The following is a 14,708-nucleotide window of genomic DNA, read 5'->3' as shown; positions in this document are numbered from 1 at the left end:
ACTCATATGGAGAACCCATTAACATAAAATGGAAGACAAAGTGCTTTTTAAATAGGCATTCATTTTAATCATGCACATATTGCTGACCAGGAACTGACTGATGCGATAATGCACTGTGCACTGACCAGCAGTGTTTATTATAGATATAGACTGGAATTACACACTAATATACAAATACTGACACACAAACAGGAAATGCAATCTCACTGCAAATCGTAATTTTTTAATTTATGGGTTATTTTATATGGATGTGTATGAGCTCATCCATACATTTCAGTACAATTTACTCATTCCTTAGTTAATTAAGTGTGAGGTTTGGGGGCACGCAGAATGTTTTGCACAAATAAAATTTTATGAATTTGTACAACTAAGCCAGTTTTCTGACAATATGATAAACAATTATGTTTACTTGTGAGATCAGACTGGAAAGTAAGAAGCTTGGAATAGTATGCATGCACACTAGAAAAACTAAATTACTGATGCTTTGACAAGCAGCTTCAATATAGTAATTTCTTATTATTTATTTTGCAGTTAGTTTACTCACATTTTCAAATTTCATTTTATTATTCAATGCTTTTTTTCAGTTTTAGTCATTTTAGCACTTTAACTAATTTCTGCTCTTTGTTATTTTATTAATTCTATACAGTCAGCTGATTATTATCAAAGGATTATCAGAATCTAATATCATAATTAAAAATGGCATGGCATCTAATGTCTTATGGTATCCAAAGTCTTTATTGTATATTGCTTGCCAAATGACAACTACATATGCATACAACTACATAGCATATAAAAAACCAATTCAATAGTTGAAGGGTTATGTCACCAAAAAATTTAAATTCTGTTATGAATTACTCACCCACATATCGTTCCAAATTCATTTTCAAAACACAAACGAAGACATTTCAGATGAAATCTGAGAGATCTTTCATAGACAGTGACAATCTAAAGATGTTCAAAGTCTGGAAAAGAAACCAAAACATTGTCAAAACATTACATGTGTCTTCAGTGGTCAACTGTAATCATATGAAGCTTAAAGAGCACTTATTGTGCCAAATAAAACCGTAAAATATACTTAGTTTGCCTCACAGGCCATCAGGGTGTGCATTTACTATGGGCAGTATGATATATTTGCCATTAGAGGCAGCAGTGCAACATTCAAGCACCATATTTCTGATTGTAAATACACACAACCTGATCTGATGTGGAAAATTTAGATGTTTTTTAAGCTTCACAAGATTAAAGTTACATATTACATAAAAAACAGGATTTTGTTTACACAATCTTTATGCAAAGAAAATTATCAACCAGAGCTGCAGTACATTATTAAATTATGACCAAAGAGACTGGCATATGTCTTGACTCATGTGCAACCAAGTCAAGTTTACAGTCCTATGTAAAGCACAGGTTTGTGATCAGCCTGCAAGATGGGAAATTGCTTTCCCAAATTCTGCAATAGTATCTGGATGCTGCTTTGATGATGAAAGCTGAGATAGCATATCTCAGTGATGCAATGTCAGACACAATGCACTCAATGGAGCTAGTGATGTCACTCTGAGGGGTTGGCTTAGGGGTTGGGTTAGATAAGCACATTAAAAAACATCGGGGGCAGCCCAGATTGCACTGCACCAGGTCTGGATCCAGACCCCTCTCCAATTCTTAGCAAATTCCCACTGTTGTGAGAAAGAAATTACCCTGTTTTTTGCAGCCAAGAGATGACAAGAAATAAGCCCAGGACTAAAGGTAGACTAGCTCAAAGAGATTATAAAATTAAAACAGAAACAAAGCACTAAACAAAAATGAGAGTTTGAAGGCTAAAAAGGGGAAGTGAAATGTGAAATGTACACAGAGAAGTGTTTCATGATCTCTGTAATCCTCTCTTTCTTCTATTATTGTCATCTCCTGCTTCCATTTTCTTTTCAGACTTGCACACACAAACACATCAATGAGAAAAAGCCTCTGTGCTCACATTTACTCCACTTTACCCATGCTGCAGCCTGTCGTAAAGCATGTCAATGGACAGTAAGGAGGCTCAGCTTGAGGAGCTGGTAGAGGTAACAGTATCCCAAACCACAGGTAAACAACAACAGTGTGAGCTTTTCTGAGAACAGGCCTGCTCTTAAAGTCACAGTGCAGTAAATTAAAAGCATCAAAGACTACGTTTTTCTTATTTTTCAGACTATTCAGCACTGTTTCTTTAAGAAGTGTGTGGTGTTTCAAATTGTGTGCTGTGCCTGTGTGTCTTTAAAGGAATAGTTCATACAAAAATGATCAATAGTTAATCACCCACATCTTTATAAATATGACTTTCTTCTGTAGAACACAAAATGGGAAATTTTTAATGATTGGTGTGGAAATTATTTATCAAGCAGTCACAGTGAATGAGCACTGGAGCTTCAGAAAGACAAAAAAAAAAACCTGATGTGATTTATTTGATGAATTCTAAAGGTGTAGTTACGTTAGCAATAATGATTAGCATAATGAAATGGCTGGATTTTTTTGTGTCAAATCTTTGCAGATAAACAATAAATGGAGCTAGACCTAAAACTAATTATTGGTGACAACGGAGGCCAGTCAATAAACAAACTATTACATTTTCACTGTCATGTTGATAGATGAGGTAATTAAGATTACACTATTATAGGGTTGCACAGTATATATAAATATTTTAAGCATCACACTGGAAGCAGTAAGTTCTGTCCACAGACAAACAATGCAGTTTATTTAGATTGTATCTGTTTTACTCTATTTAGCTGTGCTTTTACTTGTTTTGTCATACAAAACCACCCCATTCATTCTAAATATCACATTCTTGTCAAATAAAAGTGTTTTATTGACATTGGGAAGTTGTTTTTATAGCACTTTTACTTGTATACTTATAATTATAAAGTAAATTTGAGACTGCAGTATATAGGCTTTAAAGATCAGTGTTGGGTGACTTACGTAGTAACATTACTTTTCTAAGTAACGAGTAAAGTAATGCATCTCTTTTAAATATTAAGTATTAAAATTTGAGTTACTTAAAAAAATGTAAGGCAAGTTTAGTTAATTAGCTTTTGGCATCACGGTGGCGCAGTGGGTAGCACAATCACCTCACTGCAAGAAGGTTACTAGTTCAAGCCCTGGCTGGGTCAGTTGGCATTTCTGTGTGGAGTTTGCATGTTCTCCCCAAGTTGGTTTTCTCCAAGTGCTCCAGTGTTCCCCACAAGTCCAAAAACATGTGCCGTAAGTGAATTAGGTAAGCTGAATTGTCTGTAGTCTGTGTGTGAATGCAAGAGTGTATGGGTGTTTCCCAGTGATGCGTTGCAGCTGGAAGGGCATCCGTTGTGTAAAATATATGCTGGATAAGTTGGCGGTCCATTTATAATAATATTTAATAATTATATAATTAATAAAGGGACTAAGCCTAAAAGAAAATGAATAAATTATTGAATAAATAAATAATTAGCTTTTTAAAAGTAAATTGTTGAGTTAAAATTGAGATGAGAGAATGCGTTCATTATTTTGAAGACATGGAAGAAAAAAAAATGCTCTTGAAAATGGTTTGGACTTCACTAATAAGACAAAAAGCACAAAATGCTGCAAACACATTGCTTTAAACGTTTATTAATCTCTTGGCTGTGGAAGTTCTCAGAAGACAATATTATCCTACATGATTAGTTTTCAATGTGTTTTTAAGGTAAATAAATAAAAAAAATTTAAAAAACGAGAAGAAAGTCGGTAAGAAAAAGTAATGTAGGGCATTACTTGTCATAAAAAGTAAGTAACGTAACTAGTTACTTTTTAGGAGAGTAACTCAATATTGTAATGCATTACTCTCTAAAGTACTTTCCCCAAACACTGATATAGCGTAAAGTCTTTGCATGACATAATAATCCTGAACGAAGTTGTCAGGAATCTGCATAAATGTCATCCTTTTAATTTTCCCACCAAAAAAAATATATATATATTTAAACGCTCCAGTGTTCATTCACCACCACTTTATGAAGTACTGTAAAAATTGTCTGTTTTTGATTCTGAGAACAATGAAAGTCATACAAATTTAGAAGAACGAGCAAGAGTAAATGATTATCATTTCAGTGTAAATTATTCCTTTGAATATGACTTTATCACGTGCTATTGTTGTTGTTGTCCAGGTTTACACACCTTTTCCAGTGAACCTTGTGCACTCAATCTTTACGACCATGTTTAACTATTACTGCACCTTCTGTGACTAATTCCCCTCTTTTTTTTTGTCAGTGGCTTTCTTTAGTTTGAATCTGTTTTCATAGATATGACAGACATGCTGACAAGTGGAACACACTGATAATCCTGAATTTTCCTGATAAGTGTGTCAATTAATCATGTACTAATGTCAAGATTTTAAGTGTGAGGGGAACAATTACAATTACATACGAATGCAACAAAAATGATTTATTAGCCTTCCAGTTTTAGTGAGCAATACTGTGTGTCACAAGTGAGAATCAAGGTTGAGTACGCTTGTGTTATTAAGTGTGTTTTAGCATTGGTGAAGGACTGAGAGGAACAGCCAGGTCTGAGTGAATTTATTTAGCAGTCCTGACACTCGTAGGAGCACGAAGGCCATGCTGGAGCGTTTAGTGGTTGTAGTGTGTAAAAGTACAAGGGAGACACATCGAGGGCTGTTTCTCTGGCTGAGTGCTGTCCACTCGCATCATATGCCTCGATGACTGAGGACGCCTGCAGCACTGCATTGTGGGCCAGAGAAATGGAGTAGTAGCAGCTGGGAACAGACGTGAAACTTTGAGGGGGGAACCAACCAGACAAAATATGAGGAATCATAAAACCATCTAGTTATATGCACACGTAAAGCAGTACAGTCTTGCTTTAACTTCAGGAATTAACATCAGAACAACAACAACAGAAGTGGGCACGGACGGCAGGTAGCAAACGTCTTACTTTCTTTGTTATTGTGCTATTGTGTTTTGAGCAGTAACACACTTACAGTGTAACTCCACACTACTTTCCACTTTTAGCCTGTAACAGATCCTTGCTGATCTCTAGCTGAATTTATCCACTCCGTGGTGTAGAGTGGCCCTATCACCCCAGCCATTTCACTTGGAGCTCCTACAACACAAAAAGGCTGTCAAACACACACACTTAGAGGAAAATATGGTCTGGAGATGTTTGGCTATTGCTTGGTAGAGTGTTTTATGACTTTTATAGCTTTAGAAAGATCAAAAAAGGACCTGTTGGCCGGTATAAACATAATTCAGAGCCACATGTGAAGGAAATACAAGACATCCAATTTTGTTGTCTGCATAAAATTAATATTAGAAGTCAAATTACTTCTGTGAAGGTAAATGTCAAGATATGATCGAACTAAGGTTCCCTCAGCAACATATATGGTAAAAGAATAATTGATAATACATAATTATGTTATATTATACAGGATTAAAATTGTCTTCTCGACTAATGAGTAAGGATAGTGGCAAAGTATATATATTTTAGATGACAATTCATTTTAAAATTGAATTATTTTTGAGTTTTTAAACTCAATTCTTATTGACATCAAATAATTGTCTTATATAATAACAATTGACCTTTTATTTGATGCCTGTAAATCATAGACATAATACAAAAATATACAATTGTGTATTACACTTGCTTTGATGCTTAAACCCCTATTTGTCTTTGACTCATATGCATCTCAATTTTTATTTGGTATAATTTTATTCGTAACCCTTGCTTTCTGAGCTACTCTTATCACCGTAGCATTTATGATTCCTAATGACTTTCTAGTCTCAGGAAGTGGTGCCTCTCCACAGCACTCAATACAAACCAAAGGTCCCTTGTCTTATCATTGGTTTAATGCCGTTACATGGGAACCGTATGATTCTGTCTTGTAAGAGGCACTTGGCAACTGCAGATTTACACTTTAAATGGTAGGTGGAAAAATTATTGTTACAGGTTTTTTTAAACAGTGTTTGGGTTGTTTTGTATGGATTCGTAATTAGCTGTTTGTACTTTTGTGATAGGTTGTCATTGCAAGTAATGGGTAAAAGATACACCAGCTTATCTATCATTAAGAACAACCTACAACCCAGTTGAGCTTGAATTTGTTTGTACAGCATTTTTCCGAATACATATCCTCTTAAATAGTTTAAAAAGCAATAATGAGAAAGCTGAGATGTGTTATTAAATCATGAGAAACCAACTTCCTCAAAGTGTAATACTAACCCTTGAATAAGTTATAAAACTTTCCAATACAAGTTTTTTGTTTTGGTCTAAAGTTTTATTTGAGTCATCCATAGAGGTCAAATTTAGCAGTTGCTTTGTCAACTGAGTGTCATGATTAATTGCTCATCACACATGGATTGCAGTGCTCCTGATGATGCAACATATGTTCAGGATAGTCAAGTTTATGTAAAGTCCACACAGTTGTTATTTTATATATATTAAAATATGTCCATTGTATTACATTTATAAAAACATATAATCAGTATTAACCTTACTGCAATTAATGTAATTTAATGTTATTTGAATTTGTGCAAATTTATTTATTGAATTGATATTTACTCATGATTTCTCAAGAATAGTCTAAATGACAAAAAACTATATTTAATTAAAACAAATCAACATCATAAATGTTACATTGATGTTTTTTTATTGAATTGACTAGCATAAACATCCACTTTTAGATTAATATCGCATACTGCAATGGTTCGTCAATATGCAGACATATTCATGTTTATTAACTAAATTACGTCCTTGGAGTATGTAATGTTTTGGGAAAATATTTAAAATACTAATATCATATAAAGTATAATTTTGGGGGTGGGGGGTCTGAATGTGTTATGATGGTAAAGTAATGTTTGTGTGGCTATTGTCACAAATTTAAATCATCTTTACATTTGGCAGTTGGCCTTGAATTGATGACTTTCTCGTTCTTCTGTGATTGCCTTTCAAGACTGGGCTTTACAGGACCTTGACATTACTGAATGTTTAAACAGAACATCTGCTTACCATAATTATATAAGGCTGTGACAGGACTTGGTTTAACCCAACTTCATGGCCTCTGATCTGTTTTGGTCCTACATTATCATTAACATTATTAAAAGATTTTAAGCATATTGTTATATTTAAACAGCAGAAGCACTGGTCTTTTACTACTTAATGACTATTTATCATTATGCTTTCCCCCAACCAACTCCATTTTTTTACCAGAGCGGCGACGGCAGGGCAAATTCCAGCCATTCCGGCGTCTATTTGGGAAAAAGAAAAGGAGAGAAGCAGAACGTGCGTTTGAGGGAACTGAACTTAAACCTTGTCATTCCACTGATGATGTCTGCAATGGGGTGGACTCAGCTAACCAAGAGAATGATCAGTATTTAAGGTAAAAACTGTTTTTATCATTCAGAATGTATGTAAAATGTTATTAGTTTACATGCTGACAAATTTGTTTATGAGCCATATTGTGTATTGAAAACATTTATAGAGTTTAAATCTGTTCACAGGGAGTCAAACACCCTTGGGTCCCGAGCTTTTTCACACGAGAGTGTATTTATCCCTGAGGACTCTGAGAAGACACATCCAGGACAGACAATGTCCCAGGAGAACGTTTCCGACAAAGTCAGAAACATTCAGGTGAGACTTATATGCACACCAACAAATTCATTCGTCAAACTTTCCTAACACAAATTTTGCCAATAAAATTTAAACAAAAGTATTAAGTGTGAACTTAATACTCATCTTCTTCATCAACACCTGCTACTTATTGCTGTTGCTTCTGTAATCCTCATTTATAAGTCACTTTGAGTGAATGAAACAGGAGGCATTGTTTGCATATTCCCTGACTATTTATACTTTTGTTGATAGAAGCAAATTGGACATAATATAAAATTTGGTCAGAGACCCCCTTCACTTAGAAAGAGTGAGGGAGATGAAGGCAGCTCAGATGAGGAAGAGGTACCACAAAGTCCATTGAGAGTTCTTGCTCAAGTGGAGAATGAGCCACCGGAGACATCAGCCAAGGAAAAAGTAAGTTCACAGTGTCTACATTAGCTTAGACCAGGGGTGTCCTAACTTGGTCCTGGAGGGCTGGTGTCCTGTAGATATAAGCTACAACTTGCCTCAACACAGCTGCAACAATGTTTCTAGAAAGCCTAGTTAGAGCTTGATTAGCTAGCCCAAGTGTGTCTGATTTGGTTTGGAACTAAACTTTGCTGGACACCGGCCCTCCAGAATTGAGTTCGGACACCCCTGGCTTAGACCATGGGTGTCCAACCTTGTTCCTGGAGATTTACCTTCCTGAGATTTCAGCTGCAACCTAGATCAAACACACCCCATTTAAATTACCAAGTGCTCCTTCTAGTTGGTTTAGTTGTGTTTGATTAGGATTGGAGCTAAATTCTGCAATAAGGTAGACCTCCAGGAACAGGGTTGACCATCCATTTCCACAGCTATCTGTGAAAGGTAGCCACCATTGCTCTGTTTTAGTGAGTAGTGTTGTGAAACACTGTGTAATGTTGTAAAAAAATAAAGATCCCTTTGCTTGCCAAAATGTACAGAACCTTTATGCATTTGGCAGGCACTTTTATTGAAAGCCATGTTCTAGTTAAGCTGCAGGAAATTGTAAAACTGTCCAACTATCGATATATTGATTCAATAGACACACACTTCAGAGCTCTGTTGACCTATAGTTACCTATTGAATTTGTTTGTGTTTTTCTGTACACATAGTCTGTCAGCCATGACACTGTCCAGCATAGGACTCCGGTCAAATCCCCACGCACCAAGCGCCCACCTCCCCCTGGCACAATTGAGTCTATCAATCTAGATGCTGTCCCTCAGTCTGTCCCACGCTTGGACAACACTGCTGCCAAACACAAACTGTCTGTCAAACCGAAGAACCAGAGGGTGTCTCGAAAACATAGAAGATTCACACAGGTAAAGGGCAAAGGTGTTCTTTATATGTAAGCTGAATAGCTGGGATTGATTTGATAGATAAAGATATGCTAAGATGATCGTTTGCTGAAAAAAATGATTTACTCATTCTGATGTAGTTCCAAGTTTCATTATATTTTTTTATAAAATTTTGATTGTGAGGTCCAAAACAACACTGGACCACATTGACTTCCAGTGTATGTGGAAAAACACTGGTACATTTTTTATTTATCTTCTATTAAAAGTTATTTAAAAAAAACATAACATTTTATAAATTGTGAGTATATTTGAATTTATGTGAAATAGGGGTGCAACAATACAGATTGTTCACGTTGCAGTTTTCGGGTCATGGTTTTGGTTTGGTTCGGTATACAGGTTCAGTATAAAAACATGACACTGTCAAATAAAAATAGAGGAAAAACAAGCAAAATAGATTTTATATAATATGAATATAATCAAACAACACTGCATATTGTATATGCTTATCACTATAGAAATTAAAAAACAATTAAGCAATATTATTTAGTCAATAGTTATTTCATTGTCTTTTGTAGTTTGATTAATATTAAAAGCACAGACGGCAGGTATAAGACGTTTTCACATTTAGACAAAATACATCACACTAAGAAAGTTACAATCAAACAATGTTTCTCTAATGTTTACGTTATACGACTTAACCGATTGAATACTCATCAAGTTTGGCACGTTCATATTAATTAATGCTTATACTGTAATTAAATTTTACCACTGAGAAGCTAGACTTTGTGCATTATAACTTTCATTTATTTCATATGTGCATTTCTAAGATGTCCTGCGCGAGTTCTCTTCAGGGTTTAAGGTTCAATGTTTAAATAAAAAAAGCTTGGAAATTTAGTTTAAACAGGAATAGCAACAAACAGTGTAGGCTTCTGGTCCCACATGCACTGACAAGCTGCACACGTAACTTTTTAGTTTTCACATGAAAGAGTCCATACCCTGAGTGCTCAGTGATGAGATATTGCATGGGCATTCATTCTATACATGCACAGGGCCCAATCAGAGAGTAATTAAAGGAATGAGAAAAACACAATTTTAATAAGTGTATTGAACCATGGAGTTCATACCGAACAGTTTATTATTATATTGAATATTGTGACATCCCTACTGTGAACTATAACTCAAAAGTATTAGGGTTTTAAGTTCTGTAACTTTGAATATATTTCAGGAGTTTCATGAAGATGATTTCTCTGAAATTCAAGAAGAATTTGAAAAGGATGAGGAAGTGTTTGATTCATCAAGAGAGGATTATGGTATTATCCATGGAAGTAAAGAAGATTATGAACCTACTGAAAAATCACAGAGGCAACGATTTCATGAGGAAGAGAAAGAACACCTTGAGATAAAGAAAAGAGAACAAGAGGAAGAGAGAAAGATGGAAAAACACCGGAGGATGATTGAGGAGCAGAGGTTAGAAGAAGAGAAGCGACGCAGACAGGAAGAGGAAAGGCTGCAAAAAGTGGAAGAGGAGAGGAAGCAACGAGAGGAAGAAGAGAGGAAAAAAAGGGAAGAGGAGGAAAGGAGGAGAGAAGAAGAAGAGCGAAGATTACGACATGAGGAAGAGCGAAAGAGACAAGAGGAGGAGGAAAGAATGAAGAAAGAAGAAGAAGAAAGAAAAAGAGCAGAAGAGGAAAGAAGGCAACAAGAACTTTTGGCAGAGCGTCTTCGTCTGGAAGAGGAAAGAAAAAGAGAACAGGAAGAGAGAAGGAGAAAAGAGGAGGAGGAGGCAGAGAAACGCAGGATTCAAGAGTTACAAGAGAAAAGGCTGAGAGAGGAAGAACATCGCATTCGTGAAGAAGAAAGATGTCGACAAGAGGAAGCAGAGAGAAAAAGACTAGAGGAAGAGGAAAGAAAGAGACAACTGCAAGAAGAGAAAGCTGGATCTACTGACCCTGAATGGAAAAGAAAAGCAGAGGAACTGAGATGGAGAGAGATGGAGGAGAGACAGAGACCCTTCACTTTTAAAGTCTCTTCGGGTGAGAAGCAGATACTCTTCCAGAAGGTCAATCTCACGCCTGTTACTCCAGCAACTGGCCAACAGGGTGAAACAACTGCTGAAACTTGGGAGGGAGCTAAAGCTTCTTCACCAGGAGGGCCAGATTCACCAACTCTGTCTTCTTCTCTTTATGTCCCGCATACTGCAATTCTTGTGACAGGAGCCCAGCTTTGTGGAACTGCAGTTAATCTCGATCAGATCAAGGACACAGCTTGCAAGTCACTTCTTGGCCTTTCTGAAGGCAAAAAGGCCATGGGCACTCCTCCATCCAAGAGCAAGACATCTCCAGATCGTAAATCTGGAAAAACCAAATCCGTATTTGAGTCTTCCTTGTCTACAGATCAATCCAACGCTGCTGTCCTGGCAGAATGGGCAAGTATTAGGTCCAAAATTTTTAAAGGTGCTGAAGAGGGAAAATATCCTGAATACACAGATCAAAGTCGCAGGCCAACAAGTGAAGATCTAAATACAGTGCCATTCTCTCACACCAACCTCAGGAAAACTATGTCAGCCAGTGCGAAGTTTTCCATCACGCCAGCCAGAAAAAAATTTGCTGATTCCAACAGAAACTCTGAGATTTTTGGTCAGGAAGAAGGTGTGAAAACAGAAAGTGCATTTACAGAAACTTCCCCTGTCCAAAAAGAGTTGCCCTCTTTAGGTACTAAGGTCCAGAGTAGGGGAAGCAAGCTTGTCCGCATTGCAGACGAAGAGTGCATGTTTGCCAAAGACCTTCCCTCATTCCTTGTTCCTAGTCCACCACATGGATCTCCCAAGTCCCAGAGATCTGAGAGTGGCTCCCCAATTCAGGCAGAATCAGAAGATTCAGATACAAAAGATGAAGATGGGGAACAGAAAGCACAGGGTGGTGATGAGCAGCCATCCCCTTTTGGAATCAAATTGAGAAGAACAAACTATTCTCTTCGCTTCCACAATGAACAATCTGCAGAAAAGAAGAAGAAAAGGTACAGTGCAGGAGACAGTTTTGAAGGAGTCCCAGTGCCCCTGACGGCCATTGACCAAGACTCTGACAATTCTACACTCTCTGAAAAATCTAGCCCCATTTCTCCACAACAAGAGAATATTGAATTTCAAACCACAGTTGCACCCAGTAAAGAATCTCGTAGTAAGTTTAGCAGAAGTACTCTCCCTTTGGCACGCACCGAAGGTGACAACATGTCCCCCAAACCTCCACTTTACCAAAAACCTGCTACCTCCCCCAAACCATCTGAAGGTGCCACACCTCTACTTTCTCCTCTTCCAAAACCTGGTAGAAGGACTTCAGGAGACACAATTTCACAAAGGACTGGGGAAGCAGAACAGGTAGCTACTGAGCAAGGCAGTGATCATAAAGGAGGAGTTACAGCATCTGGACCATCACAGAAAAGTGGACAAGGAGAGGAGGATGTTAAAGAAAAGAAGTCATTTTTTCCATCCATTAGCATCCCATGGAGAGAAAAAACAGATCGCAGAACAGAACTCATCAAAAAAGGTTTGAAATACTCAACTACTGTACCTGAGCTGTAACTGCATCTTTAATGTCACAATAATGCTTCCAAAGCAGCAATCTATTGATATTTCTTTAAAACACTCTCCTATTATTTCAGTTCCAACTGCTTAACATGCAGACTTAATTTAAACAATTGTAATCAATTAATTTGCATTTTTAATTGTTTAGCCAACTTTCTTGCCTCTATTTGCATATTGATTTAAGGTGTATTTTCTTTCTTTGCACCCGTTTATCCATAAGGCCTGGCTTTCAAACCTCACATTTCATATACATAAAAGATCAGCCCCTTAACCAATATTCCTGTCTTATAAGCACTGATATTTCCTTTGGGAAATTAAGATTATTACTGTCATTGTAGACAGGAAAAGAGGACTCTAAATTGTCTTTTAGGGCTTACTCACACTATGTACAGTTGCCTTGAACCGGGCCGAAGCACACTTGTCCCCTCCCATTTCCCTCGACGGCCCGCCCTCACATGGCATTCGGGCTTGAGCATGCTTACGTCGTCGATAATGCACTGTTCAGTTTAAGAATCGCTCTCGCTCAGCACAGTGGACATTTCTTTATATCGTTTTAGTCGTTTGATATGCTGTGACGCAGTCAAATATTTCACTGAACAGATCAGCCACTTTTGACGCTCATAAACAATCATAAAGTCTTCGTGCTGCAGGAATTAGGAGGTTTGCTAAAGGTGCAGCTGTCATGCAGTGAGGGGTTTGTGTCTTTAATAAACTACAGCAGTTTGCGTTCATAGAACAGTAAGAATGATTAATTAATCCATATGAAACAGTATGTTAAAAGTCCATCTCGCCTTCAGTTTCGGGCTCAGGCATGCTTTGCACTCACACTACAAGCGTACCACACCCAAGTAAACCGCGCTCAGGCACACCTCTTCCAACCGGGCCAGGGCCAGCCAAGTGAACCGTGCCTGAGCCCGATTCAGAGCACTCACACTTATCAAACGATCCAGGACACGGGCATGGGCACGGTTCAGATAGCATAGTGTGAGTACACCCTTAGTCTTTATTGCCAATTTAACAGACCTTCTGCATTTCTTCTCCTTATCAGAAAAACCATCTCTGCAGGCCAGGCATTCTCTGGACAGCTCACGATCACAGGACAAAGAGACAGGACCACTTTGGATCACTCTGGCACTGCAAAAACAGAAAGGCTTTAGGGAACAGCAGCAAAACCGAGAGGAAAGGAGGAACCAGAGAGAGGCTAAACTGGCTGAGAAACAAGCTAGGGACAGAGAAAGTGTATGTATTAACAAAAGCACTGTCCCATAGTGTATTATCATTCATTAGCTACCCTGTTAGTACTGTATACATAATTGTAATATTGCTTTGTGAATTTATAGCAAAAGTTCTCACTCTTGTTTCTGGAAGTCAGTTGCTAGTTCCACCTTCTTGAGCTTTGATAGATGCAAACTATTTTGTCACATGAAAACTAGTGAGGGCGCAGTATAATATTATAAAAAATGAACTCCTCTGTATTAATAGAATTTGGTGTTGTTGTTTCTTTATCTGAAAGGCTGGAAGCAGTCCCACTGAGGATAAAGGCAATGGGAGCTCCAGCATCATATCCAAGCATCAAACAGCAGATGAAAATAAAAGACCAGACACACTCCTGGCTCGCTTTGAGCGACGTGACAACTTGAAGAAAGCCAATACCTTACCCAGCTCAGTCACAGGTAAAATATGAATTTTCTTACACTTTGTTACCTTTATTATTGTTATTATTATTATTATTATTATTATTACTAATATTATTATTATTTTTTTATTGGGTTTTACTCAGAACCCATTTACACCTATGGTTTAAGTCTAAAGCGTTTTAGCTGATCCACTTTCAACATTTGCAGAGATGGTTAAAAACACATTTGATCATATATATTACGCATAATACTATCTAAATCAAAATGGGGTATATGCACAAAGACTTTTCATTTCAGTAAGCTAGCCCAAGGGCCGCATTTAAGATTGATTCCTTTAAAAAAACAGTGATCTTCATTGCCTGGCTGAGATACGATATAAAGTGGGTATCAGACCAAACAAAAAGCAAATCATATTTTTCCACGCCATGTCTTTAAAATATGAAATTAATTTTACCCCAGTATTTTCTATGTAATTACTGCTCTAGCCTGCTGCTCATGATGGTGTCTGTGTTTAAACGGTCTTTCGTCTCTTTTTACACTTTAACAACCAAATGAAAGCTAAAGTCTATTTCGTTGAATGTATTTAATGACAATACAACATTGATGGAT

General features: G+C 37.2%; 1 protein-coding gene across 9 annotated transcripts in view; it reads left to right on the top strand.

Moving 5' to 3' along the window:
* Positions 1 to 14,708, top strand: part of cracd (capping protein inhibiting regulator of actin dynamics) — a 49,404-nt gene that overhangs the window by 32,249 nt on the left and 2,447 nt on the right. For 4 of the 9 annotated variants that reach the window (XM_068215548.1, XM_073933107.1, XM_073933106.1 and 1 more), the window contains 7 exons: positions 7,186 to 7,354; positions 7,476 to 7,605; positions 7,837 to 7,998; positions 8,700 to 8,906; positions 10,108 to 12,424; positions 13,511 to 13,701; positions 13,976 to 14,135. In XM_068215548.1, coding sequence (XP_068071649.1) covers positions 7,186 to 7,354; positions 7,476 to 7,605; positions 7,837 to 7,998; positions 8,700 to 8,906; positions 10,108 to 12,424; positions 13,511 to 13,701; positions 13,976 to 14,135 — 3,336 coding nt within the window. Of the gene's footprint in view, positions 1 to 1,923; positions 2,077 to 5,765; positions 5,904 to 7,185; positions 7,355 to 7,475; positions 7,606 to 7,836; positions 7,999 to 8,699; positions 8,907 to 10,107; positions 12,425 to 13,510; positions 13,702 to 13,975; positions 14,136 to 14,708 lie in introns of those variants that run through there. The other 5 variants (XM_073933102.1, XM_073933101.1, XM_073933105.1 and 2 more) reach the window with 3 other exon arrangements.

Source organism: Danio rerio, chromosome 20 (assembly GCF_049306965.1).
Source record: "Danio rerio strain Tuebingen ecotype United States chromosome 20, GRCz12tu, whole genome shotgun sequence".
Taxonomy (NCBI): domain Eukaryota; kingdom Metazoa; phylum Chordata; class Actinopteri; order Cypriniformes; family Danionidae; genus Danio; species Danio rerio.
This window is presented reverse-complemented; position numbering and strand designations above follow the sequence as displayed.